The 27532-nt window shown below is 40.3% G+C and overlaps 1 protein-coding gene across 1 annotated transcript in view; it reads left to right on the plus strand.

The window, feature by feature from the left end:
* PCSK5 (proprotein convertase subtilisin/kexin type 5) overlaps positions 1-27532 on the plus strand; it is a 618746-nt gene that overhangs the window by 542255 nt on the left and 48959 nt on the right. Inside the window, 4 exon segments of the mRNA XM_036741047.1 lie at positions 9531-9573; positions 13888-14024; positions 14779-14979; positions 26793-26876. Coding sequence (XP_036596942.1) covers positions 9531-9573; positions 13888-14024; positions 14779-14979; positions 26793-26876 — 465 coding nt within the window.

Genomic DNA, 27532 nt, shown 5'->3' on the forward strand with positions numbered 1-27532 from the left:
GAAAGTAGGTAAACAGAAAACAGTGCAACCAAATAATATGCCCCCCTCAGCCCAGGATGTCAGGTTCTATAGGAGGCATGTTTCCAAATATCTGATCCTAGTGATTTCCTCCCTGAAATGCCTCCCTCTGCATAATCTTTCCTCAGGCAGCTAAAACCACGATGAGAAGCCTGTTCATTAATAGCTTTTACCTGGAAAATCCCTCATGAAGAATACAAGTATTTAACCAAAGATGAAAATCAAAGGATAGAAACTAGATTATCATATTTGGATCTTAATATTCTTATATCTCTATATACCAGTTGACTCCCAGCCAAAACATTAATTTTTTCCTACTATTTTGGGTGGAACAGTTTAATTTCAACCTTACAAATATTTTGGATTGGCTCAAGAAAGGATATCTTAATCATAACTACCTTTTATCTAGCACCATAAAGTGTATTAAGCACTTGCCTTATAATAAGCCTATGAAATAGGTAGTTCAATTATTAACCCCATTTTCGAAATGAAGAAACTGAGACTCAGAAGGCTAGGCAATTTACGTAAGATCACACAGCTATTAAATGTTGGAGTCAGGATTCAAGGCTAGGTCTCACAACCCCAAGTAAAATGTTCTTTCCATTGTGTAGGGTGTCTTAAAAAATCTTAGTGCAGTTTTAAGCTGAGGTAGCTGAGGTAGCTAAAAACTGTACTAAGATTTTGGGGACACCATGTATAATACCACCTCTCAATCTTTGCATCTTGGTTTTCTCATCTGCACAATGAAAGGGTTCAATTAAATAGCCTCTGAGGTCCTCGTTGCAGCTCTAGCTTTATGATCCTATCATCCCGTGCGGTGCTCTTCTGGCCTTGTTCAGATATAATAGCTCATTCCTTTACATTAAGAGATGCTCCATCTGGGAGTTCCCAGATAAAAGGTGAACTACCCTGATAAAATAGTACTTTAATCCATGGACACCTTAGCGTATAATAATTCTATAGATTATTGTTGGTGTTTGTCCTTTGCTTTTGAAGAGAACCAATGATGTCACGAATGATATCTAGATTTATGTGTGAATTGAGGCAGAGCTGCACAAAGTCATCAGCCTTACTCTCTCTTCTTGAGTCGTTGAAGTCCAGTGGCAGACAAAAGTTAAGGTGACTGGAGATGGCCCAGGATGCAGTAGATGACCTTGGCATCTTCGATGTCTGACCAAGCTCTAAGTGCTCCACAGTGCATGCCATCATGGTCATTGGAACATTGTTCTCTTCTACCCATTCCACCAGGGAAAGTCTACACATGTTCGGGGTAGATATCCCCCTAACTCACCTACAGGTTTGAGGCCTATCGGTTACCTTCAACCTGGTTTAGTGAGTCTGACGAGATAGTTTACCAGGGTGTGGCTTCTGCACATGCTACACCTTCTTGGAACTGCAGGTGAGAGCTGTGGACAGCAAAGGCAGATGAGCAGCCCCGAAAAGAGCTCAGTAAGCCCTCACACCAGAGGTGCTAGTCCTCCCTGAATACCCCATACCTGCTCTTTCAGACATGACTCACCTAGCATGGCCTTGAGGAAATGAAACAAAAGAAAGTTTAGCTTTGATGGATTAAGGTTGGGGAGTTAGGCCTAGAGAATAATGGGGATACCTAAAGGTCCTAGAAGGACCATCATGGGAGAGTCACTGAAAGAAAGTCAAAAGGCTTAGAAAGAGAACTTGGAAGATTGCTAAAGATAAAAATTTTCCAGTCCTCCCTGTTATGAGTTATTCTACTGTACTATGGTTTAAAAAAAATTCTTTCTTATGATGAAAAGGCAATGACATATTGGATAGTGTATATCTTTAAGTGATCCTCTGATTACTGTAGAACACTTTAGGGTTCGTGAACTCTGGAAAAGAATGATTTCTATATGAATGAGTAGCTGTAAAAGTTCCATCCTGTCTAGATAATCATTTGTCTGGTATATTATAGTAGCAATTCCATTCATGTTTAGATTGGATGGCCACTGAGGTCCCTTTTAATTCAAATTCTGTGATTCTGTATTATCCCTCTCTGATACAAAATGTACCTTTCTGGTTCATTTTACTGAGGAAAGGGATTTAAGTATTAATTTTACCATAGTGTACATTCCACAGAAATGGTCATTCAAAGTGAAACTAAACAACACAAAATCTAATGTTTAAGCCCTCGGATGGTAAATCGTCATAACAGTAATAATCCAACAACAAATAATTATAAAGCCTCTATTGTGTACAGAGTATTATGTCAAGGGAGTGAGGGGGATACAAAATTTAGGTAAAGTATGGGGCCTGCTCATGATCTAGTAGGGAAATAAGATGCAAATACAGATAATTATAATACATACTGTTATACAATAAGTGCATTACATACATACAAACTAAGTATTAAGTGATGTCCAGGTCAAAGGTCATTACCAACAAGAGGAATCAGATAAGGTGTCAGGGTGAGAGGGGCATTGATCTGGGATTTTAAAACTGAAGAGACATTCAGCAAGCAAAGAGTGTGAGGGAGCATATTCCAAGCAAAGAGAATAGCACGAACAAAGACACAGAGATTGGAAAATTCAGGCCATGTGTGAGGGACAGCAAATAACATAGTTTGGTTGCAATGAGTGGCATAGCAATATGGCTTACAATGTTGCCAGAATGTGAAGAGCCCTCAACGCTAAGCAAAAGATTTTTGAATTTTACTTGATAATCAACAGGGAACCACAAAAGATTTTTGAGCACAGGCAGAAACAATAAAACCATCAACTATGCATAAGAAAAACTCTCTGGTAGTTGTATAAAGGAAAGGTTACTGGGGGAAGAGAGCTGATGTAGGAAAACCTACCGAAAGGTTACTATAATAGTCTAGGAAGGTCTTGATGAAGGATTGTAGTAGGATAATGACAGTAGGAGTTGAGAGGAGAAAATGGATAAGGCAGTGTGGCACCATAGAGAGAGATGTGTCTCTTGCGTCAAAGGGGAAAAGAATAAACATTCATTAAGCACCTACTGAATGCCAGGTACCGTGATAAGTGATTTCAAAGGACCTGGATTTGATCTGACGACTTTGGACAAGTCATTTAACCTCCCTGGGGCTCACTTTCCTGGAAATTAAAGGCATTGGACCCATTGGCCTCTGAGATCTCTTCAACTCTAGCTCTAGGATCTAGGTAGAATGAAGAGGACTTGCTGATTGCTTGGTAAGCAAGAAGTCAAAGAGGAGAAGTCAAAATCTCCAGGCAATATGGGTCAACTTTTCCATGAGATCATTGTGTACTTCTATAATTAATACCACCAGAGCAGGAAATAGCAATTAGGAAGTGAAACTTCATTATCAATTACCAATAGGTAAAGTATGGTGCCTGCTCATGATCTAGTATGGAAATAAGATGCAAATACAGGTACTTGCAATACATACTATTATGTAATAAGTGCATTACATACATACAAAACAAAGTATTAAGTGATGTCCAGGTCAAAGGTCATTACCAACAAGACGAATCACTAATAACTCTAATTATCAATAACTCTACCTTGATAAATTAAGGCGCGTTAGTATTCTGACATGCTATCAGTGTTTAAATCTCAAAAATGTTTACCAAAAACTGAAAGCATAACAGAGAGGAAAGAGAACAACATGCTAGCACATGTAAATGGATATTTTGAACTCTATTATATAGAGAGTATTCTGTTGAAATTCTCCATTTGGTCCTGCTTTCTGACCACTTTGGCCTCTCTAGGGTTAACCCCATGGCACAAATATTAACACTGAGATTCTTCAGGATTCTGATTTGCTCCTTTTCGATGTTATCCCTGCAGCTGTCTTCTATGCAGCTTTTCTGTCGTCTGGTCTCTTTGTGTTCTTTGGAACTTGGTTGCAATTGCAATTTCATTTCTAATGCATTCCATCCTAAAGTTGGGTAAAATCCTTTCTTTTTCTTGGGGTGGGAGGGAGTTGTTAGCATGAAAATGTCAATGTAGAAAATGTGACAACTGAATATTACAATATGAAAAATAAATGTTAAATAAAATGAAAAAAAATTATCAATAACTCTAAAGACCAGCCAATGTTACAACCTGCCCTCTTCACTAAAAGGACACAATAGCTGCGAGCTTGCTCAAAAGAAGAAAGATCCTATCTTCTCTGGACAAAGTATCTCCTCACATATTTTTCTGCAACAGGATGTAAACAATTAGAAATTAACAATTGCTTCTGAAGGCTTTTCTTCCCCAAATGTGTGAGGCTCTGTCTGAATCTTAACTGACATTGTTATTCCATATACGTCCTCACCCCCTGCCCAAATTTTCATCAAAATATACTCTGTCCCCTCAATAATTTTGGGCTAGGGATAGGAACCAGACCTGTGATTGCATTAATACAGGGAACTCTTGAATAAAGAAAACTCTATCTACCAATGCAGGTTGGCAAATTCCCTGCAGAGAAGTGGCCTAAAGAACACCAAAAGATTAAATGACTTTGTCTGGGTTCACACGGCCAATATGTGTCAGAGCAGGACGATGATTTAACAATATTTGGAAAACAATATTTGAAAAATATTCTGCTTTATATAGCAACCTTTAAAACAGCTAGCAAGTCTAGATAAGTCATGTGTGTGTGTGTGTGTGTGTGTGTGTGTGTGTGTGTGTGTGTGTTTTCATCCTTGTTCTGCATATCAGGAACCAGGAAGCTTCATATTCCTTTGGGAAACACCATCCTTCCTCAACTAAACTCAAACCTGTTTTAGAATGAAGTTCAAGGGCCTAAGGTTGGTTTCCCACCTCTAGATCAACTCAAAGGAGCTACCTTTTACTGTGCGGTCTAGCTAGCATCCAGCTTATGGGTCTTCTGAGAGGGAAGACTTTTTAAAAATAAACTAATTATTCTTTAGAGTAACTTACAATAATGAGAGATGTGAACGTGCATTCATAAGGTGTTATGTGAAACTATTACTGTCCTATGCATTATTCATTTATGGAAACTGTTGTACCCAGTTCACCATGCAACTGAGCAGGAAAAGTCCCTGAACTCAAAACAACGTTGGTGGATGCATTTCTTAGACATGGTAATATCTAATATTTTTGTCAGTGACCTGCATGAAGGAATAAAGAATAAGTTCATTAATCTGGGAGGGAGTCATGATTAGCACCTTGGAGATTGGGATTTGATTGGGGGGGTGGGGCGGGGATATTGTCAAATCAGAGAAATGGTCAGACTTAACCACTGAATAAGCCAATGTAGTTGAATCTCCAATTTATATTGGGCTTTAAAGTTTACTAATTCTTTCCTCACAGTAACGCTGTGAGAAGGAGGAGAAGGAAGGAAAGGAGGAGGACGAGGAGGAAGAGGAGGAGGAGGAGGAGGAAGAGGAGGAGAAAGAAGAGGAGAAAGAGGAAAAGGAGGGGGAGGAGGAAGAAGAGGGGGAGGAGGAGGAAGAGAAGAAGAAGGAGAGGGAGGAAAGAGGAGGAGGAGGAGGAAGAGGAGGAAGAGGAGGGGGAGGAGGAAGAAGAGGGGGAGGAGGAGGAAGAGGAGGAGGACGAAGAGGCGGGTGATGGTAATGGTGGTGGTGATAATGATAGTTCACTTTCATATAGTTCATCTTTACACATTTGACCCTCAGAACAAACCTTTAAGGTAGGTGCTATAGTTATTCTCGTTTAATATATGAGGTTATTGAGTTTCAGAGAGACTGTGACTTGCCTATGTTCACACAGCTGAGTTTTGAACCTAGGTCTCTTCTGTCAGAGCTGGAATTTAAACCGAATTCTCTCCTGACTCCGAGTCCAATCCAGTCCTATTCTTAGATAAGTCGCCTCTATAAACAAGAAAAGCATCAGCAGGTATTCAGGAAAAGAACAGCTAAAAATTCAGATGTCCTGATGGATAAAAGATGGATCTGTGGAGCAGCACTGATGATAAAAAGGGAAGCAGGAAACCACTTTGACTTAATTAGAAAAAGAGCATATACTTACTCAACTCAATGCTGGTAGGAGCCTGATCAGTTGCTATATTTCACGTAGGCTATCTATATACTCAGTGATATCCTTCTAATACCATTTCAACCCTAACTTTTAGGTTGAAATAGATCAGCATTTGTCTAACCTGCTGCATAACAGTATAGTTGGCAGAAATTCCTTCCTGCTGTAGGGTTAATGGAATATGAAGATCTTCCCTGACCATTAAGAGGCCCAGGTGACCATACCCGACCAATCATGGATGTTTTTGACATCCCTTGCTGAGATGTGTAGGCTCTTGTGCCTTTGTTCACATGGACCCTCATGCCTTTCTGCACTAAGCCAATCAGGTGCTGAGTAGAACTGTATATAGAGAGCATTAAGAAAACGAGTGAGAAGAAGAAAGCTAGCGAGAAGCATTGATCGAACTGGCAGCAGTGGTGGCAGCAGCAGCAGAACTTGCTGAAGGCCAGAGACTCGCTGAGGGATGGAGGGCAGAAATTCACTGGAAGGGGGACCCATGAAAGGGGGAAGGACAATTCGCTTAAGACCTTTTAAGTAGCTGTTATCAAGGAGCTGTGAAAGTGAAATGGAGGGTTGGTAACAGGTGCAAATACCTTTGTTGCTCTGTTAAGCTTTGCTTTCCTGTATTTCCATAATGGTATGTTGTCTGGTATTAGTGTATGGAATAAATGTTATATGGGTTTAGTCTTGAGTGAGGAATGCCTATTATACCTGGAGATTCAATCCTTATAATATATCTGCATATTCATAGCAGCTATTCATATTGCATTGGTGATATACCTGCCAAAGACCTACAAAGAAACTGAGTTTGACCAAAAAATATGTCAGAATGATGTTAGAATAGTTCTTCTATCAGATGTGTATGGATTGTCTCAAAGGGGAGCTCAAAGAGAAATCAAAGAAGTCTAAAGGCCTAGACGATGTTCTCTCTCAGCACAAGTTAAAGGAAATCTCTTTAGTAAGCCCAGAGATGAGAGAAGGGGGGCGGGGTGACCTGTGAATCTTAAGGTATTAAGAGGATTTTGAGAAGGGCAGAAGTTCTCCATTGAGAAGAGAAAAGGCAAGATTCGTATTAGATCTAATCATGGAAGCCAGGTTTAAAAAAGAGCCCACTATCAATGAGGCTTGTCTCCTAACCCAACGGTTCGCCAAAAGGTGCTGTAGAATTCCCTTGAGGTGTTTAAAAATAGGATTGATTCTCAGATCTCCTTGTAGACAGTGTAATATAGGGATAGAGGCATTGGTCTTAGAACCAGCAGCCCTGAGTTCCAGCCTCAGGTCTGACACTTACCAGGTACATAGACTCTGGGCAAGTCACTTAACATCTCTGTACCTATGATGGCAAGCAGAGTGGGACTTTTTGCCTTTGTTTTTTTGTTTAGGAGTGCTTCTCAGCACTAAGGCAATCAAGTACCTTTGATGAGTCTTGCCTTTCAAATATAATTGCAAGCAAAGTGAACTTTTTGTTGTCTTTTATTCTGGAGTGCTTCTCAGCACTAAGGCAATCAAATGACTTTGAGTGAGTCTTTCCTTTGTTTCAATCAGGAGTATTTGATTGAATCAGGAGTCTTTGATGACCTGCTTAAGTCACAGGAAGGCCTAGGTCATGTGAGTTTGAGTCATATGGTTGTGACGCCCTCTGACCCTGAAGAAATGTATATATACTTGGAGGTTAGCATTTTGCTTTTGGGGGCATACTCATTGGAAGAGTGCTGGCGTGGAGACTCTGGGTAGCCGTCACAGAGTCCCTCCAGCTTTGAAAACCCAGATGTTGGTGTTTCTTTCTCTGGTAACTATGTATGCTGTTGATCTTTTTATATTTTCTCTGTTTGTAATTTCTGTTTGCATTTGCTCTGAAAGTTCAGGGTACTTTTTCCCCTGAACTAAGTGAATGATATATATACATATATATATATATATATATATATATATATATATATATATATATATATATATATATATATATATATATATAGACTGTTAACCCCTTAAAGTTGCTTTCCTTAGAAAAGCAGATCAAAGAATCTGTGCTAGCAGCCCTTCTGTGTGCTGTTGTTGTTGGCCTTGCACAGCCACAGTAGCAGCAGGCAGTGTTGTTGTTACAGTACCTCAGTATATTTATCAGCAAAATGGGGCTGCACTCCTTGCCTCACAGGGTGGTTTTGAGGGAAGCATTTTGTAAACTTGAATGCACTCTAGATATGTAGTCTATTAGTACATAGAGGCAATGAGATGAATGGCCAGGAAATTTTTCAAGGTCCCTCACTGAATCTTTCTTTCAAGTTCCAAGATTTTGAAGAAAAGGATCATTTTATCCACAGCATAAATATATCTAATCATTGTGATTTAAGAGAACAGAGAGCTTCTTCAAGAGGGCTATGAAGTACAGAATCTTCAGCGGTTACTTGAACTAAGAAGACCAAGTGTCGATATTTCAAAGGGGCCTTCTGAATGATACTCCTGACACTGAAAAGTGGTCTGGGATGGGACTGACTTAAGTCAGCCCTCTGATAATTTAAGTATGATATTGGAATGAAATGAAACACTTGCAATTCATTTAATAGTTAACAAAAGGTGATTTATTTAGCCATAGCAGACAAATATATTCAACAAGAATATGTATCAAGGACACCACAAGATTATTCAGCTGAATCAAGCTCCCTTCCCTTTGAGCTGCTCATAGTCATTTGCAAGCCAAGTATCAGAGAGCACCTGGAGTTCCTCAGGACTAGTTTCTGTTTAGGCAACCAAGAATCAGTGTCAATACCTGGAGCCTTTAGTCACCTGAGCCACTTAAATCTTGAGGATGGTTTCAATGCCTTTTAAGGAAAAACTAGCCTAACCTGCATGGGGGTAGGGGCTAGGATGTTGCTCCCAATACAGAAGGCATAATGGGAAACTCATTCATAGTCAGAAACCTGCATTCCTTTCCAAGTGTGTGTAGAAGAACTTGTCAATCCCAACACATGCCCACAGAAGCTTTCAGACCTTAGCAGAACCTGAATTTATGAATGATATTAAACTCATCTCAGCATTTTAAGAGTTTGAGCCTGCCCTTTCCTAGTAGTCAGTGTCCAATATGGATTTCAACATTTTTGAGCACTCTCATTTTACTTGCCTTTTCTAAAAACAGATGGAGCTGATCCACAGTGCAGTTGGTTAGAGAGACCTGACACATTCTTGCTATGTGATCCTAGATAAGTCCCTAAATCTCTGAACTTCCGTAGGCAACTCTTCTAGGACTCGAGTTACAGATAACTTGCAGGTCTGCATTGATAGAGGGAATTTCCACATTGGAATTCCTGAAATTACCGTTATACAAAAATTAAGAAGTTAAGAAGTAAATGAAGAACAGATGTCAAGGTGATTAGAAAGAGCCATCCTGGAATGATCCATGTGCCTTCAAGTTTTGGTCCTTGACAAAGTCACTTTGTGAAAAACATCCCAGTTTTTTCCTTTGAGATAAAGCAATAAAAATAAAAGAAATGTCACTTTCTTCTAAATGGTCATTTTTTAAGATGGGAAACTCATTGTGCTTTTTTAAATGATTATTTTTATTATTTCAGATGATCCAGGAACCTGTACGTCCTGCGCTACGGGGTATTACTTGTAAGTTCCATCATTTTCTAGTGCTCTCACTAACTTTTCTGCAATTTAAGCAGTGCTGACCTAATCCCATAGCCAATGATTAAAGCAAATAAGCCTAGCAGCCTGGAGCTACTCTGCACTGTCAGGCTATTAATGAGTGATTTTTTTTTTTGGATTTAGAAATAATAGCCCAGCTGTTTTCTTGACTCAGAAGGAGGCCCTTTCTTTCTTGATTCTGGAAGTCATCCAGCCTGACACTGGTGTCTAGGAATCCTTGTTGTCCATTCCCAAGATTCAGACCTCCCCTGTTTATGGACAGACACTAATATCATGCTAGTCCCCTAAATAAACTTTTCCAAAATGTTTACATGGAGTCCTGCTTCTGGCCTGAATTCAGAATGGCCGTTCTGAGGTCAGCTACAGTCTACCCTTAACTGTCCTCAACAAATGAGAGATTTAAAAACACAGATTGAGAGAGAGAGAGATAAATGAAGCCAACAGAAAATACTGAAACCTGACTTTGGTTCCCAATTTCAACCCTTCCATAAACGTTTTACAAGTTATCAGGCTGTCATCCTTTGCCATCACCAGGAAGCAAAGTTCATTTAAATGCCACTTTTCTCCTTCTACTAGACTTTTCTTTTTCAGAGTATTTAATGAGCAAAGAAATGACCAAAAGGCAAATGCAAAAGGAAGAAGAAAGGGACATAAGCAACCTGGGTAATCCACAAACTGGATAATCCTACTGTGAATAACTGAAAGCTTATGACTATATGGAATAAATATGATAGAATATGATCGAACGTAATATGATACCTAAGGAGAAATGGTGTAGCCCTAATGGCTACAGAACCAATCATGAAGACCTAGACCTAAGTTCTGCTTCTGACACACACTGACTTAGTGACTACACATATTGCTGAAGCTCTCAGTGTTCTGGGCAATTCTGTAAGAGAAGAATTGTAGAAAAGGGGCTGATCTGCATTGGTAGAGAGAGTTTCCTTAGCCAGGTATTCCCTATATTAGTGAAACTACAGGTCCAATACATATTATATTGTAATACAATATGTGTATTTATGAATATAAATGGGCATATAGGTGCTGTTTTCTGATAGTCACGAGGCACCATACTGAGTAACTGATGTTTTGGCAAACTTGTTAGAATTCACATGTCTACATGAGCATTGGGTATTTCTAATGTAATTCATGTTCTAAGACGTCAGCACAGACAGTCATTACGCTCTTTCCCTTGATCATGTTACAAAATGCCTTTCTCCTACTCACCTCTACCATAAATTCCTTTCTCCAGAAAGAATGCAGAAATCAATCTTGATTTGTGTCTTCTTCATCTTTCTTTACCTGTAACACCTATGACAATGCCTTGCACATACTGGATATTCAATAAACGTTTACTGACTATCCACGGTCTCAGTTTCACCCTCACAAGGACCCTATAAGACATAGCAAAGATAATATCATTCCCACCATGGACAGATAAAGATACTGAGTCACAAAGACTTTGTGAATTTCCCAAGATCACAAAGGTGACTAGTGATATAGTCAAGACAGGAAACTAGGTCACCTAGTTTGCAGGAGTTTTTCTTTCTTTCCTTCTTTCTTTTTCCTTTTCTTTCTTCTTTCTTCCTTTCTTTTTTTCTTTTTTTCAAGAAGACTTGATATGAGTTCTCAAGAACATTATTTGGGTCCTGGTGAACAGCTGTTCTTTGTTTCCACTGAGAGCAAAAAATAAAACAAAATGTACTTAAAAGGGCAGCAGAAGAGATTTAGGTTAGGCATTAGGAGGACCTTGGAATATCACCCAGTCAGGTTGTAGAAAAATTCTTTTCTAGAGCTAAGAAAAGGACCAAATGTATTCATGTTTCTATCCCCCAAGGATCACCTACGGTGTTTGAGACCCCACACAAAAATAAGGAGAGACCTCAGGACTTTTGAGAGGGATCAAGCAAAGCCCCTCTTATGCAGCTATTTCTCCTTATTAGGCTAGAATTTAAACCAGCCTCATCAGTTTACAACTATCATATTAGTATGTTTCAGTAAAGGCAGCTTGACAAAAGTCAACCTCAGAGTCAGAATGGCCTGAGTTCAAGTACAGCCACTAACACATATCTACTCTGTGACCCTAAGCAAATCACTCAACCTCTCAGTTTCCCCAGGGAACTCTTTAAGACTCTTTAAGTTCCGTAGTAGTTGCATATCAGCATGGTAGAAGGAATTTCCCCACCAGGAGGTCCAGACACCAATGAAATCACTGGTCCTGAACCAAATGACCAAATGGTTTAAGTAGCATATCATTCAGATGCCAGAGAGACTCAATGATCTCTTGTGGTCAGGAGAAAGCTTTGTATAGTGGAAATAGCAAAGGACAGGAGACCTGGGTTGGAGCCCTGCCCCTGCTACTAACCTAGTGTGACCTTGAGCAAGGCTCTTTACCTGTTGGCACCAAGTTTTCTCTTCTTTAAAATGAGAGTAGCTAACCAGGTATCTCTAAGTTCTCTTCCAGGCCTAAAGTTTTATAATTCTATGAAAATATAGTATTAAATTTCTTTAAAAGAAGAGAGTACCTCTGTAAATCACAATCAATTTTTCCTGTAGTCAATGCATCTGTCCCTAAGTTCAGTGGTGGGATTCAGCTGGTTCTAACTGTAGAACCAGTACCTAATTTTAGGTTTAGTTCCATGCTGTTAGCAGGTGTGGCACCTCAGCTCAGTTCCTGTGGAGAACCAGTTGTTAATTCATTTGAACCCCATCACTGCCTAAGTTCACATAATGACAACAACCCTCTACCATTCGAAAGCATCTCTAGGCTAATACTTTACTGTTTGTGTGTGTGTGTGTGTGTGTGTGTGTGTGTGTGTGTGAGAGAGAGAGAGAGAGAGAGAGAGAGAGAGAGAGAGAGAAAATCTTTTTATTACCTTGTGCCTTGTGTTAATCTATTCTTCCCCTCTGGTGAATGTTCTTCTCACTTGATTTAAATTGATTTAAATTGCTACTACATTTTTAAAGAGTACACAACACACACACACACACACACACACACACATCAAACTGGATTTGAGGTTTGATAATTATAAGGTAAGCCAGCTGACATTTGGCGAGCAGAAATTAATTTGTCATTATGCTCATAGCTGGCATTTACATAGCAGTTGGCCTGCTAAAGGATCCTCAAATACTTTTCAGACATCATTTATAGAGATACATTAAGGAAACAGAGATATCTGGATAGAAGTCATAGAGCTGGTGCTTCATGAGACGTATCTCTAAGAACTGGACCAGGGAAGGTCTTTCTGGCCTTTGGAGCTACGTGACCATGAGCATAAGTCCCACATCATCTCTCTGGTCTTTAACTACCTCATCTATTTAGTAGAGCTAACTATCATGTGCCCTACCCCAAGGACCATTTTGAGGAATAAATAAATGAAAGAGCATTTAGTATCCACTTACCATATACCAAGTGCTAGGAATACAAAAGCAAAGAAACCAATGGCAGTCCTTGTTCACAAATAACTTATATTCTAATAGGGAGGACAACATTTTAATAGTAGGAAAGCACCACAGAAATGTGAGCTATTATTACTTTCTGCAAAGATCTAAACCCATTTCTATTTCCAACCCTACTTACTTTTAGAACCCATAATAAATACACCTTCACTTGACCACCATAGTGCTTCCTATGGGGCATCATTTTTTAAACAATGGAGGGCCTGGGAAATATAAATACTGAATGCAAATTTCACCATAGAAAAGTTCCACATATGTAGAGTCACCCACTAAAAAAGGCTCTATTTTTTAATGTCTTAAAGATGCTCCAAAGGTTAAGGGAAGGTGATAAGGGCTTTGGTTTGGTGTTTCCAACTAGCCAGACAGGATTGATATGCTGATGAAGTGTTGGGGGCGGGGGGGGGGGGGCAGGGAAAGTATGTATGACATACTTTTGAGTTTAATTGGCATTATTAGCTTTCCTCTATAACTTTCTAAGTCTAGACCAGGGGTGGGGAACCTGCAGCCTAGGGCCCAAACTTGGATTCAGTCAAAGGACTGCACTTGAGGACCTAGAGGGCCACATGTGGGCTGGAAGCCATAGGTTCCCCATCCCTGGTCTAAACAGTCAACAAAATGATAACTCAAGTCCTGCTTTGCGGTGTTTGCTGATTCCAAAATGTAACTGCTCAATGAAAACTTAGTGATTGGCTCTCAGGAGCCAGTAAGAGCTGGCTCTAGCACAGCCCTGCTCAGCTTACGATGCATGTAGCCCTGCTAGAAAAGATCCTCATGGAAACATTACTTTATGGAAGATTTCAAAATCTTTATCAACAGGTTCAAGCAGCACTGCTATGAAACTTGTCCCGAGAAGACCTACAGTGAAGACTTTGAATGTAAAGAGTGTAGTAGAAACTGTGGGGACTGTGACCAGAATGAGTGCTACTGGTGCGAAGAGGGTTTTTATCTTTTCGGTAAGCATGGAATAGTCACATGGAAAATGATTATGAGACTTCCTGGTGTAGATCTAGAGATGGAAGACTTGCATTCAAGTCTCAGTTCTCCTTCCTAACGCTTGTATGACCTTGAGCAAGTCACTTAATCCTTAGAGATCTCAGTTTCCTCATCTGTAGAACAAGGGGCATTGGGCCAGATGGCCACTAGGGTCCTTCCCAGTTCTAAATCTATGATTTATGTCAGGCCCACAGAGGAAGGAGAATATTTTAATCTGGTTAGGAAAAAAAAAAAAACAGCAAGGCTTCTTTTTGCCTCAAGCAGGGCATTCATTCATTTATTATTCTTAAATGTCTTTATTCTCATGGGAATAATGCAGGAATTGGGCCTTAGGAAGGGCAATCATACAGGGCCCATGAATCTTCTCTCAAGACAATCCTGCAGCAGGAATTCTCAAGTGACCTTGTAAAATGATAACAGCGTTCCACTATATGATGGTTGCGATGGCCCATTGATTTTGATGGAAGTTGTGTGGCTAAAAATACAGGTCTTTCCAGTAGATTCCTGATGGTCTAAGAGGCTCATGTTTGGGGTGGGAAAGTACACAGTGTTCTTCAGTTGTGACCTCTGTGTCTAAGGGTGGACTTTGACTCTATTTTCTTATGGCCTTAAGAAGACAAAACATCTTTTATGCCATAGTCTGCCTTTTCATCACTTGATCTAAGCTACACCATGCAATGCCAGCCTTTCATAGCTTCCTTTCCACATTCCCAGGTGGCATTTGTGTTAGAGAGTGTGGCCCTGGTTTCTACAGTGATGCTGAAAATGGAGAATGTGAGCCATGTCACCGAACCTGTAAAACGTGCACAGGGCTTGGCTGTGATCGGTGCAGCAGCTGCAAAGGAGATTTACAGCTGGTGGATGGGAAGTGTGTGGACCCATCCAAGACCCCAGGACAGGACATGTTTGGGAGCGGTATGTACCTTTCAGTGATGGAACAGCAGGGGCCCATCTGCTTCTTTTAGGACCCTGCTCAGCCCCGACTCTGGACAAAATAAGACCTCAGACAGAAGAGAACTGGGCAGTGAACCAAAAGCTAGATGGTGAAAATCCAGGTTAGACAACTGCTGAGTACAATCTGATATTTACCAAAGGGACCTGTGGTTTGTGCTCAGGAGGGAACAACAAAGAAACTGGTGGAAGCTCTACTTGGTAGCCTGAGACCATGAGAAGTTTACAGATCCATTTTGCACATAAAATCATATAGCAAGAGCTACAAGGGAATTTTGAGGCCATCTAGTCCCTCATGTAGTAGATGAGGAAACAGGTACATGGAAGACCCACCTCATCCAATCCCTTCATTTCATAGAAGAGGAAACTTGGCACCAGAAGAGGTTAAGTGATTTGCCCTAAGTCACACATATATTAATAGTCAAAGGTAGGGTTTGAACTCGAATCTTCTAACATCAAGGTGATATTCTTTCCATTGGACTAAATGTTTTATGGAAGCAGCCCAACTCTCACAAGGATCAACTATTTTTGGGTATCAGTAAAGTGATGCAGAAAAACGTATCCATCCCCAAATCCAATATTCCTGAAATTTGCCAAATTCAGGTAGAAATTTGCCTTGATAAAGTTGAGCCTTCCCCAAGCCTTTCCTGTTGGGTAGGTGAGGTGTTATCTAAAGTTACCAGTGGTTCCCAGGAGTGTTAGATGGGGATCATTCAGTCCAACGTCCTCATCTCTCAGAGGCCCAGAGAGTAAAAGATACTGGCCAAAATCCCACAGATGATGAGCAACAGAGTCAGGATTAGAATCCATGCCTTCTGACTCCAAATCCAACGTGCCTGCCATTTTTCATGCACAATTATGCTTGCCCTAGGAGAGCTACCAACAGCGCCCCTAACTCATCTCTTTGGAATTTGGAGTGGTTCCTTTAAAACAAAAAGTGATCCTTTCCTAAGGATGGGTACAGGCCAATATGGGACTCAAGGAAGGAAGAGGAAAGGAAAGGTTAGGTTTCAGGCTCTTCATCTGAGTGTTCTTCTTTCAGTTCTGCTTATGTAGAGTCGAACACCTGGCTGTAGACAGGCTAACTCACAAGCTCTTCCTGTGATCTCACTGGTTAAGCCTATCACAAACAATGACCCATCCGGTTGGGAAAATCTGATTCGCATTCCACCCAGAGAGGCTTGTGAAATGAGAGATGTTCTCAGTTTGATTTCTAGGCAATGGTTCTTTCAAGGGGTCATTTCAGTCCAGGAACAGCAGCTGAGGGAACAGATGAGTTTCCCAACAGCTTGCAGGAGTGATCTATCTAGGTCAGGATTAAGATCTCTTTGCGGATTCCAGAAAGAAGGATTCCCATGCATAGTCTTCCCTGCTACCGTTCCCCACGTGTAAGTGAAAGGTAGAAAGAGCCTAGGAGTTCTATGATCCCATTGGCCAATGGCTAACGAGGACCTGGGGTGCCCTCTAAGCCCATACCTATTTTGGAAATTCAGCTAGGGAGAAATCAGTCTCAACTCCAGAGTGGACTATCTTCAGTGAACTGTAGCTGGGCCCAAAATGCTGAAAATGAGTTTGTTTGGCATCCAGGCATTTAAAAGGAGGTGCAAGCCAGGGGGAAAATGGTCTGGGTCTGTGTTTGTAGCTGAGAACATCTGTATTTTATCTGGCGTACCAGATGATGAAATGAAGCAAGGAGCCAGGAGACAGAGAAGGCTTGATTCACCAAATGAATATACATCCTTTCAACTGGACTACGCGTGTCGCGAGCTGGAATCAGGTCTTGATTGTTCTCCTTTGCTTAAGTGCCACACCCAGCCCTCTTTAATTTTCCCCCACCCAAAGCTAGGTTGTTTTGTTTTGCTTTGTTTTTGTTTGTTTTTTAGGGGGGAAGGGGAAAGATGAGGGGAATTAGAGCATTTGTGGGGGTATGGTACTAATCAGGACTGGATGAAGCAGACAGCGTTATTTCTCATGACCTGGCAAAGAGATGAAGCTAGTGGCCTGAAAGGTTTCTTTCACCTCCATAATCTTTGACATAAGACATACAGACTATTAAAAAAAAAAAGGAGGAAAATATTTATTCACTGAATAAGGTAAGAACCTAGCTTAACCTACACCCCACATTTCAGACACTGAGCCGGATATCGAATGGAAAATGCATTTAGTCCTTTCTTACAAAGTCTTAGGAGTGTGTGGGCCACAGCATCCATCTTTCCACTGTTTGTTTTTTCTTGCAAAATACAGTTAAAATTGCAATACAATGGCAGAGGTTATTCCAGAACAAGTCATAGTCTGTTGCCCCTTGGAGATTAGAGGAGGCAAACCTGAGTCATCCTGGGTGAACTCAAAGGAACTGGAAATAGTCGAGAGGCAGCCCAGACAAATGGCCTAGTGAATAAGGGAGGATATAGCTGTCTAGGTGTTATGAGCATACTCTTTGGATGGATTCGTGTGTGAAAGGTAAGAAAAAAAATCAACTCATTCCTTCACCCATGCTGCACCCCAGTGGAAATAATAGGTTCATGTTTGCATCTGGGATCATGGGCTACTGACAGCATAATTATTTAAGGAATCTTTAGAAGAATCAACACATGTGATCAGACTCTCCAATACTAAAATGGACTTTTAATCAGTAGCATAATTGATGGGAGGGAGAGTGGCAATTACAAAAAGAAAAAATACCCAAAAACCACCATTGGTTTTCTCACAAATGCGGAGTAGGGGAGAATGCCTGCCCCATTTCCTGGATTGGACTATTTATGACCATGGATCATGGGTTTCTTTTGCCAAGTCATTCATCACAAAGAGGTCACTCTGTACTTAGCAAGGCTCCAGCCTATCTTTCCAGCATTGCTGTACATTCCTCTCCTTTACCATCCTATTCTAGCCAAACTGGCCTCTGCTATTCGCTAAACTCAGGTCTTTATTTATTGCCTTTGAGACTTTGCACAGAATATACTGGAATGCCTGGTATATACTTGGATGACTGTAATAGATTCCTTCCTCCCTTCTGCCTCTTAGCATTCCTGTTTTCTTTCAAATTTCAAGTCATGAGTCACCTCTTACAGGAAGACTTCCCTCCTCAGTCTCCTCTCTTTCCTTCTCAAATGATCATGTATGTAGTTATCTGATTGTAAGAGTGCCCCACTCCTCTCATAGAATGGAAGCTTCCTTGAGAACAGAGACCATTTAATTTTTATCTTTCTATTCCCCAATATGGGAGACAGGATAGCGAATGGATAGAGACCTGGCCTTGAAGCATGAGTTCAGGTGTTGCCTCTGACCCATACAGCTATATGACCATGGGCCATTCATCACTTAGCCTTTCTTAGGCCACTGTCTCACACTATAAATTGCAGGGAAGGTGCTGATCTGAACTGGTGAGGGGAGTCCCTTCATCCAGGAGTTCTAGAGGCAGTTAGATGGTACCCTAGGCCTCGATTCAAGACCTAATTTCAAATCTGGCCCCAGGAGCAGGTAGGTGGCACAGTGAATAGAGCATGGGTCCTGGAGGGAGGAGGACCTGAGTTCAAATCTGGACCAGACACTTACTAGCTGTGTGAACCACTTAATCCCGATGCCTCAAAAAAAAAAAAAAACTGACACACAATAATCTGGCCCCAGATACTTACCAGCTATTTGATCCTAAGCAAGCCATTGAAACTCTGTCTGCCTCAGTTTCATCAACTGTAAGACAGGGATAATTAACAACTACCACCCAGAGCTGTTGTGAAGACCAAACAAAATAATACTTGGAAAGCGCTTAGCAGAGTGCCTGGCATACGGCAGACACTTAATAAATGTTTGTTTCCTTCCTCCCAATGCCAATGAAATCATTGGTCCACTCCCTATCCTCAAGTGTCTAGGACAGTGCTTTATTTACACTTAATAAAATACTTGTTGATTTGAATGGTTGGGTTGGTCCTTCCAAAGGAGACATAGTTTGTAATCTGGACCATATGACAGATCAAGTCAAGTCAAAGAAATTCTCAAGATGCCATGCTACTACTGGGCACTTTAGAGAGAGCAGGACATTTTGTTGTTTCTCTCTTTCTCTATTCCTCTCTCATTTCCTAGTCTTTTCCTGTGCCCCTTCCTCCACCAACTGAAACAAAAAAGGGTAGTTATGCAATTCCCTCTGACAGTTATTAGATGCTGACTGTACATAAAGCACTGTGCTGGGTCCTGGGAACATAGATACACAGAGATGGTGAAGATTCCTAAGCCCAAGTGTATAAATAGCTTCCAGCTCCTTCTATTCTATATGAATGCAAGCATAACCAAATACACAGATCAAGGCCTCCCTCCCTAGTGACCCAGATCAAACACAAAGAAAGCAGCTGTAAAAATGCTCAGGTGTGGCCACTGGCTTTGGAAGGAGAAGGTGGCCTCAGCTGGTTTCCTAAAGCCAGTGGTGGGAAGAGAAGTCATCTGGCTGTTAAATCATTTGTATGCTGTTAAGTGATTTACTGGTAGGGTTAGCAGGTCCCAGACCCATCTCTTTCACATTTCCCCTACACACATCCTAAAACTGTGGGTTTTTCCAACACAGTCTAAAACTATATTCCCAGCTGGCTTTAATTGGACTTGCTAGTCATAGCATAGAGCACGAAGAAGTTGAATTATGTTTTTGTCCTTGACTACATCCTAACAATTTACCATCAGCCTCGTCCCAGCCCTGAAATTCCTACCATAACAATGGACAGGGTTCTCAGAGCAGGGCTTTCCATGCAACCACACTGAAGGTAGAATACCCATGTTTTAAAATTCTAGGTCATAAGATCATAGACTTAGAACTGGAGGGAATATTAAAGGTCATTGAGTCCTATCTTCTCATTTTACAGATGAAGAAACTGAGGCCTAGAGAGGTTAAAGGACTTGCCTAGGGTTATACAGTTAGCAAATGTCTGTCAGGATTTGAACCCTGATCTTTCTGACTCCAAAGCCAATACTCTATCCACTACACCACACTGCCTAGATGATGGGGAAGAGAAATTCATTTGTATTTGGTGACAATATCTAGAAAGCTCTTTAGTGAGAGGAGAGGGGAGGGGATGGGGAGAAGACTATTTGCAAGCTTAATTCTGTTCTTTTCGTTAAGACATCAGAGTTTAAAAGCCTTGATAGCTCTAATGGCTTAAAACTACACTAAGACTTTTTAAAGAACCTTTATATATAAAGTACTTTGCAAACCTTATGGATAAGGCCTAGGCCTAGAGTCAGGAAGACTCATCTTCCTGAGTTCAAATCCATTCTCAGACACTTACTAGTTGTGTGACCTTCAACCAGTCACTTAATCCTGTTTCCCTTAGTTTCCTTATCTGTCAAAAGACCTAGAGAAGGAAATGGTAAACCACTCCATTATCTATGCTAAGAAAACTCCAAACAGGGTTACAGAGAGTCAGCAGACTGAAAAAAATAATGCCAATCGACGTAACTATTCTAACTTAATACTAAACCCAGAATTACTTTTTTAAAGTAATCATCAAATTCTTGGACCTTACGCAGAGAACAAAGAATAGTCTCTGTGACAATGTGCATCGTCACTAAGAAAGCCAAATTTCTTAGATTACTTAACCTTAAAAAATACCATCAGAATCTAACCTTGGTGCTTTATATTTACTACAAAAGGGCCTGCTATTCCAGGTGCCTGTTTTCCCTTTTCTTCCCAATTCTTCCAGTTTATCTCAATTATATACTATAATGGAAAGTCCTAGCTCTGAGGAAGCCTTGTCCTGGCCCAACAGATGGGTTGGATTCCTTATAATTCCTAGGCATCTCAAGGAAGCAAAGAGTAAATTGAAGCCAGCCTAGGAATAAAGACTAGCAAAAGTCAGGTCCTGGAAGCAGCTAGCACACAACACCCAATAAGAATGTCTAGCAGCAGGGCAGTAGTTCAGTTTGACTTAAGAAACCATCTTCTCTGAAAGGCCATCCTTGGTCAAGAACTTGACCAGACTGAAACTAGAATGGAGTGAATGGGCTCCTTCCCCCACAGCAGACCAAAGATTGTCTCTAGTCCCTGTAGTCTTCCACCACAGGTGAAATGTGACCATCCCCTGTGTTGTAGGTGGTACTCATCCCCCAAAGACTAATCTCTTTGGAGACACCCCCCCTCCCCAATCTCTTTGGTGATACCAACCAGTTTTTTGCCAGAATGAGCTGTATATCCTGGTCAGACTGCCCTCTTCACTACCACTGTTTCCTCTAAAACCTCCATACTGCTTCTCTAAATTTAAACAAAATTCTTCCTTGTAGCACTGATAAAGACAAGAGTGGAAAAAAAAGGGGGGTAGTGGAAAAAAAAGTCGAGACCAACATTAAAAGCGGAGAAAAGGGTGAGGGAGGAAGCTAGAAGGGCTCAAGAGATTAAATACAGATGGGGAGAGAGGGTCAACTAATGAAGAATAAATATAAAAATTTGCAAACAGAGACAGACCTTAAAGAAATGCAACAAATAGAGATTTGCATAAACCAGAAAGGAAATTTCCTGACCTTGGAGCTCTTTAAGGACGGAATCAAAAAATCATCCATTTTAAATAGTTTTGACGTGATCTTGGCTGAAGGCAGGAGATTGGACCAAACAATTTCATTTCTCAGGGACCTTTCTCATTCTATGAGTCCATGGGTCAATAAGGAAAAAGGGGGACATGATGACTGAGGTCAGGAAATAAATATAAAGCAGAGAACTTGTTAAAATCAAACACTTAATCTCATTTTTTTAAGTGGCAAAGACAATCTTTCTTATATTTAGTGCTCTAAATGGTCAAAATCCTTGGCTAGACTGAACTGGATAAAGTCCTTCGGAGCTTCAAATATTGGTGCATATTCCCCTCTGGTGGACGTCTGGGCATATTGCAGAGTTTGAAATGAGTAACTGCTGGAAAATGACAGTTTCAAGTTATCACTGATATAGTAGACAAATAAACAAAACTGACCTGTCAATAAGCCAGCCTTTCATAATGGAAAGAAAAACAAATGAGTAAGAAGAAATTGATTCAGGACTCAGTTCACTGAAATTAACCAGCCCCTGGAGTAATTCCCGAGCCAGTCAGGCAAGGGTCCCCTGGGATCATTCTGGACCAATTCTTCATGCCTTGTCAGCCCTTCAGCCTCTGTCTCAACTTGAAAACACTTGAATCATTTCAATATTTATTTTTCCTTCTTCCAGCTTTAGCAATGGCTTTTACTGACACTGGGGGAGAGCCCTTTCTACCTGAAAACCATACTTGCCATTTGATTTCTCAGTTCAATTCAACCAGCATTTATTAAATGTCAGCTGTGTACAAAATAATGAAGGAAGTTTAGATAAAACCCAGTGCAATGTTTATTCCTTGGAGATAGGGACGTTCATTTTTGTCTATCTCCAGTGCTTTGCAAACAGTAGGAACTTAATAAATATCTATGGAATTAGATTGAATCTAATTTTCAAATTCAATTGGATTCCATCCAATTCAACAAACACCAATATCCCTGTAGAGCTTATATTCCAGTAGAAAGATGAGAAACAAACATGGATAATCACAACACACAACAGCTTGTAAAAAGCAATCAAATTAGAAAGGTTTTTTTTTTTTAAGGTATGTGTTTCCTGAGGAGGATTATACAAGGTTTCATGGATGAAACAGCAATGGAACTGAGATTTAATAAATAAGTAGGAACTTCACAGGTCAGAAGAAAGGGAAGATGAACACTAGGCAGAAGGAACAGTATGAGAAAAGGCAAAGAAGTGATTATTTGCGGTGTTAAGAGATAGACCGTAGGCCAGTTGTTGAATTATACAATATATGGAGGAGAGTAAATGAGCTAAGGCTATAAAGGTAGGTTGGGTTACATGTGGAGCAATACTTTGTCATTTAAAAAAAAGCCTAAATATAACGTTTGAAAGAATCAGTGCAAGGAAGAACTTTCTAACAATAAGGTTAGTCCCGAAATAGAATGGCTTAATTTTCTGAGGAAATGAGCTCCCTGTTGCCGAATTGTTCAAGCGAAGGCTGAATTCAGAGACACTATAAAAAGTTTGGAAATTGGACTAAATGACCCCTTGGATCCCTTTCAACTTTAAGGCTCTAATCTTTGTAATTCTCAGTCTGTCAGCACCAACCCTGATAACCCAGCACTCTTGTGGAAGGGACCTACAGTTGGCTTTGATCTTGGCACCACTTATTCCCATGTGGAATCCTTTCAAAATAGCAAAGCAAAGATCATGCTAATAACCAAGAAAACAGAACCACCCCTAGCTGCAGTGCACAAAAAATTGGCTGATGATGTAGAAAAATCAGGTTGCAATGAATCCCCACAATGATTTTTGATGTGGAGCATCTTATAGGCCACAGATTTGATAATATGGTAGACATGAAGCAGTGACCTTTCATGATGTTGAATGACACAGGCCATTCAAGTGCAGTACAAGGAATAGACTAATAGCTTCTATACAGAAAGAGTACTTTCTATGGTCTCAACAAAGATAAAAGAAATCGCTGAAGCTTATCTTAGGAAGACTATTACCAATGTCATGATTATAGTAATAGCCTATTTTAGTGACTCCTAATATCCACTCCCAAAATGCTGGCAATGCCACTGGCCTCGTGCTACCTCCAATCACCAATGAGCCAACTGTTGCTGCTATTACTTTTGGTTTAAATGAGAAGGTTGGTGCCAAAGGGAATATGTTACACATATTCCAAAGTGGGACTTTTTATTGTTTTTTCTTTTGGAGTGCTTCTTAGCACTAAGACAATCAAATGCCTGTGACTGAGTCTTGCCTTTGTTTGTAGGAAGGCCCATACTCTTTTGCTAATTAGGTCATGAGAGGTGTGAAGCCCTCAGGTCCTGAAAAAGGGTATCTATACGCTGAGGGCAGCAGTTAAGCTAGAACTCTCAGAACTGTGGAAGGAGAGGTTTTACTTTGGGGCCTCACTCACTGGAAAAGTGTCATGTGATTTGACCAGATGAGACCCTGGGTAGCCATTGGAGCCCCCTGGCTTTGAAAAACGACGCTGTTGGTGCTTCTCTCTCTGGTAACTATGTATATATGGACAGACAGCTAGAAGCCTGTCTGCTAATTTGTGTTATTTTGCTCTGTTTATATAATTTCTGCTTGTAATTTCCATTTGTATTTTCTCTGAACTTCAGAGTGCTGACTTTCCCTTGAACTAAGTGAATGATATACGTATGTTTAATTAAAGTGAGATTGATAACCCCTTAAAGTTGTTTTCCTTAGGAAAGCAGATCAGAGAACCTGTGCTAGCAGCCCTTCTGTGTGCTGGCGTTATTGGTCTTACACACCCAGTAGCATTGGTGTTACAATATGTTGAACTTTGACTTTGGAGGTGGTATTTTCAGTGTCACCATCATAACTGATGGTAGTCCATGGAAGTCAAGTCCTTAGCTGGAGATGCTCACTTGGATGGGGAGGATTTTGAATGAATGAATGAAATGAATTTGTTAAGTATTTAATTATGTGCCAAGCACTAACTGGGCTAAGCATTGGAGATACAAATACAAAAATGAGGAAGTCCCTGTTCAAGGATATTATATTGAATGAGAAAGGCAACACACAGAGAGAAGTGATGCCAAGGGAAAGGAGTTATGGTCCACCATTTCTGCAGAGCCCAAACTCAAGCACAATAAGGACATCAGTGAGAACAAGAGGGCCATTCTCCACTTCTGTACTGCTTGGGGACTTGTGAAACACACCTTCCCTTCCAATACCCATGTTAATATTGAGATTAACTGTGCCTAAACTTTTATACCCTATGCCTGCATTGAACAGCTGAATGCAGCCATTTTTGAAACACTGTACACTGTGGGAAAGGCTCTGGGAGATGGCAATATGGGTAAGTCCCAGATCCATGACATCGTTTTGGTGGGTGGCTTCATTCTTATGCCCAAGAAACTTTTTCAAGACTTCTTTAATTGAAAGGAGCTGAACAAGAACATTTGGAGGTATCTCTTCTGAACTCACCACTGAATAGTTCATCTAAATGCACTAGTCAGTAAGTCAATAAACATTTACTAAGTGCCTACTATGTGCCAGGTACAAGGCTAAGAGCCAAAGATACAAAAAAAAAGCAAGACAGACCCTGCCCTCAAGGAGGTCACAATCTAATATGGGAGACAGCATGCCAACTGCTACATCCAAACAAGCTATATACAGGATAAAAAGGAAATAATCAACAAAGAGAAGGCATTAGTAATAAGGGAGATCAGGAAAGGCTCCCTGTAGGAGGTAAAATTTTATCTGGGTCTTGAAGGCAGCCAGGGAACCCATAAGGCAGAGATGAGGAGAGAGAGCATTCCAGGCATGGGGGGCAGCCAGAGAACATGCCCAGAACTGAGAGACGGAGTGTCTTGTTTGAGGAATAGCAAGGGGACCAGTGCCACTGGATTTGAGTTGGTATGTGTGTAGGAGGCAGGAGCAAGGGGGTTTGGTATAAGAAACCTGGAGAGGTAGGAAGGAGCCAAATTATGAAGGGCTTTGAAAGCCAAACGGAAGACTTTATATTTGATTCTGACGGTAATAGGGAGAGCTAGAATTTATTGAATAGGGGGATGTCATGGTAGGACTTGAAGATCACTTTGACAGTTGATTGGGTTAAGGACTGAAGTGGGGAAAGCTCACCATAATTAAAGGACCTAAATTTGGAACAAAAACTGGGTACAGAGGAAATCTGAAAATCACATCAGAGCTGCTATGTCATTTCTGAGCTTTACGGATACCTGTGAGACAGAATGGAACAGAGGATAGGTAATGACAACAACAGGAACAGCAACAACTACCATTTATAGAATTCTTTAATGTTCACAAAGCTTTATCCATATGTTATCTCATTTGATCCTCACAACAACCATGTGAGATAGGTGCTATTATCATATCCCCATTTTACAGATGAAGAAACAGGCTCCAAGAGGTTAAGCAACTTGTCCAGGGTTCTACAGCTAAGTGTTTGAGACAAAATTTGAACATAAGACCATCCTGCCTCACTGTTCGCTGTACCACCTAACTGTTTTAGAGTTAAAAAAAAAAAGCTGGGTTCATGTCCTACCTTTGGCATATGGTGTTTCTGTGACCCTGGCCAAGTCACTTAATGGGTCAGTGCTCAATCATAGGCAACTGTCCAAGACTATAAGTTACAGAGAAGGTACCAACTTGCATTGGTAGAGGGTTTTCATATCTGAAGATTGCCTGTTACATTGAAATCTTTGTTCAACACAATGACCAGACGGTCATTGTGTTGATCCAGAAGGTCGAGAGAAGTGATCAACTCAATACACTATATATATATATATACACACATACGTATATATGTATGTATTATATGTGTATGTATATACACTTACATATATACATACATATATGCATATATTATATCAATACATTATAAAATAGATATAGTGATAATATTATAGATGTTGATAAGACCAATGTGAGAATGTGTTTTGCTTGACTGGGCATATCTGTTATAAAGGGTTGTTTTTTTTTTAATTTGGAGGGAGATAGAATTTTAAAATTTTGGACTGAGGAAAATAAATGCTGTTAGTTTTTTTAATTGAAGAAAATGACAGATTTAGTTCCTATTTCCACTCCTGTCCTGAATACTAGAATGTGTGCACAGAGAAGTGAAAACTGTCCTTTATCTGTACTGCAAGCAAATAGAAATGTGATTCCCAACCCCCCGATAATAAAAACCTGCTTAAAATTGGCATAATGAAAAAAAAATCTATGATTCTACATGTAAGAGATTAATTTATTTCCCCCCCTTCCCCTCTTACAGGTAACTGGAGAAAACATCACCTTTGTGATCCTTCTTGTAAAACCTGTAATGGATCGGCTACTCTGTGCACTTCCTGTCATAAAGGTTAGTGATGCCCTTGAAAAGAGCTGGACAGCAGAGCACAGCTCCTATGCTTGCATTCCTTTGGGAGATCAAAATAATTTATGATAAAACTTCAAACACTTTCATTTTTGGCTTAAAAATATTTATTTAAGTTTTTTTTTCATTATTCTTGAACTAGCACCCTAAAATCATATGATCTTAAGGATTTTAGATCCAAAAAAGAACCTTAGAAAGTATTGGCTACAACCCAGTAAGTCTTAGAGAGGTTAAGTGACTTGCTTAAGGGTGTTGCTAGAAGAGTTAGGAATCAAACCCAGATCTTGCAATTCCAAATGTAGTGCTCTTCCCACTACACAAGGCTGTTTCCCTAAATACATACCTCTCAAATAATTCATTTTCCTCTTTACCTATTTAAATGATTCTACCACTGACTCAGTGAGCTGCTGAGTAGCCAACTACACTTAGGAAATCAATTCTAGGCTGTGTCACTAACTAGTGTGACCTTGGAAAAGTCATTCTAATGTGTCTAGTCTGTTTCTTCTTCTGTCAAATTAAGGATTAATATTTGTCCCTCTGGGCATGGCTTGTTTCTCTCTGCACTCCTATTATCTGAGTGAAAATAAAACTGCCTGGTCATACTCTTCTCATTTTGTCCATTTAGAAGACATCTCTCACAG

The sequence above is a fragment of the Trichosurus vulpecula genome, chromosome 1 (genome assembly GCF_011100635.1).
Source record: "Trichosurus vulpecula isolate mTriVul1 chromosome 1, mTriVul1.pri, whole genome shotgun sequence".
NCBI lineage: Eukaryota > Metazoa > Chordata > Mammalia > Diprotodontia > Phalangeridae > Trichosurus > Trichosurus vulpecula.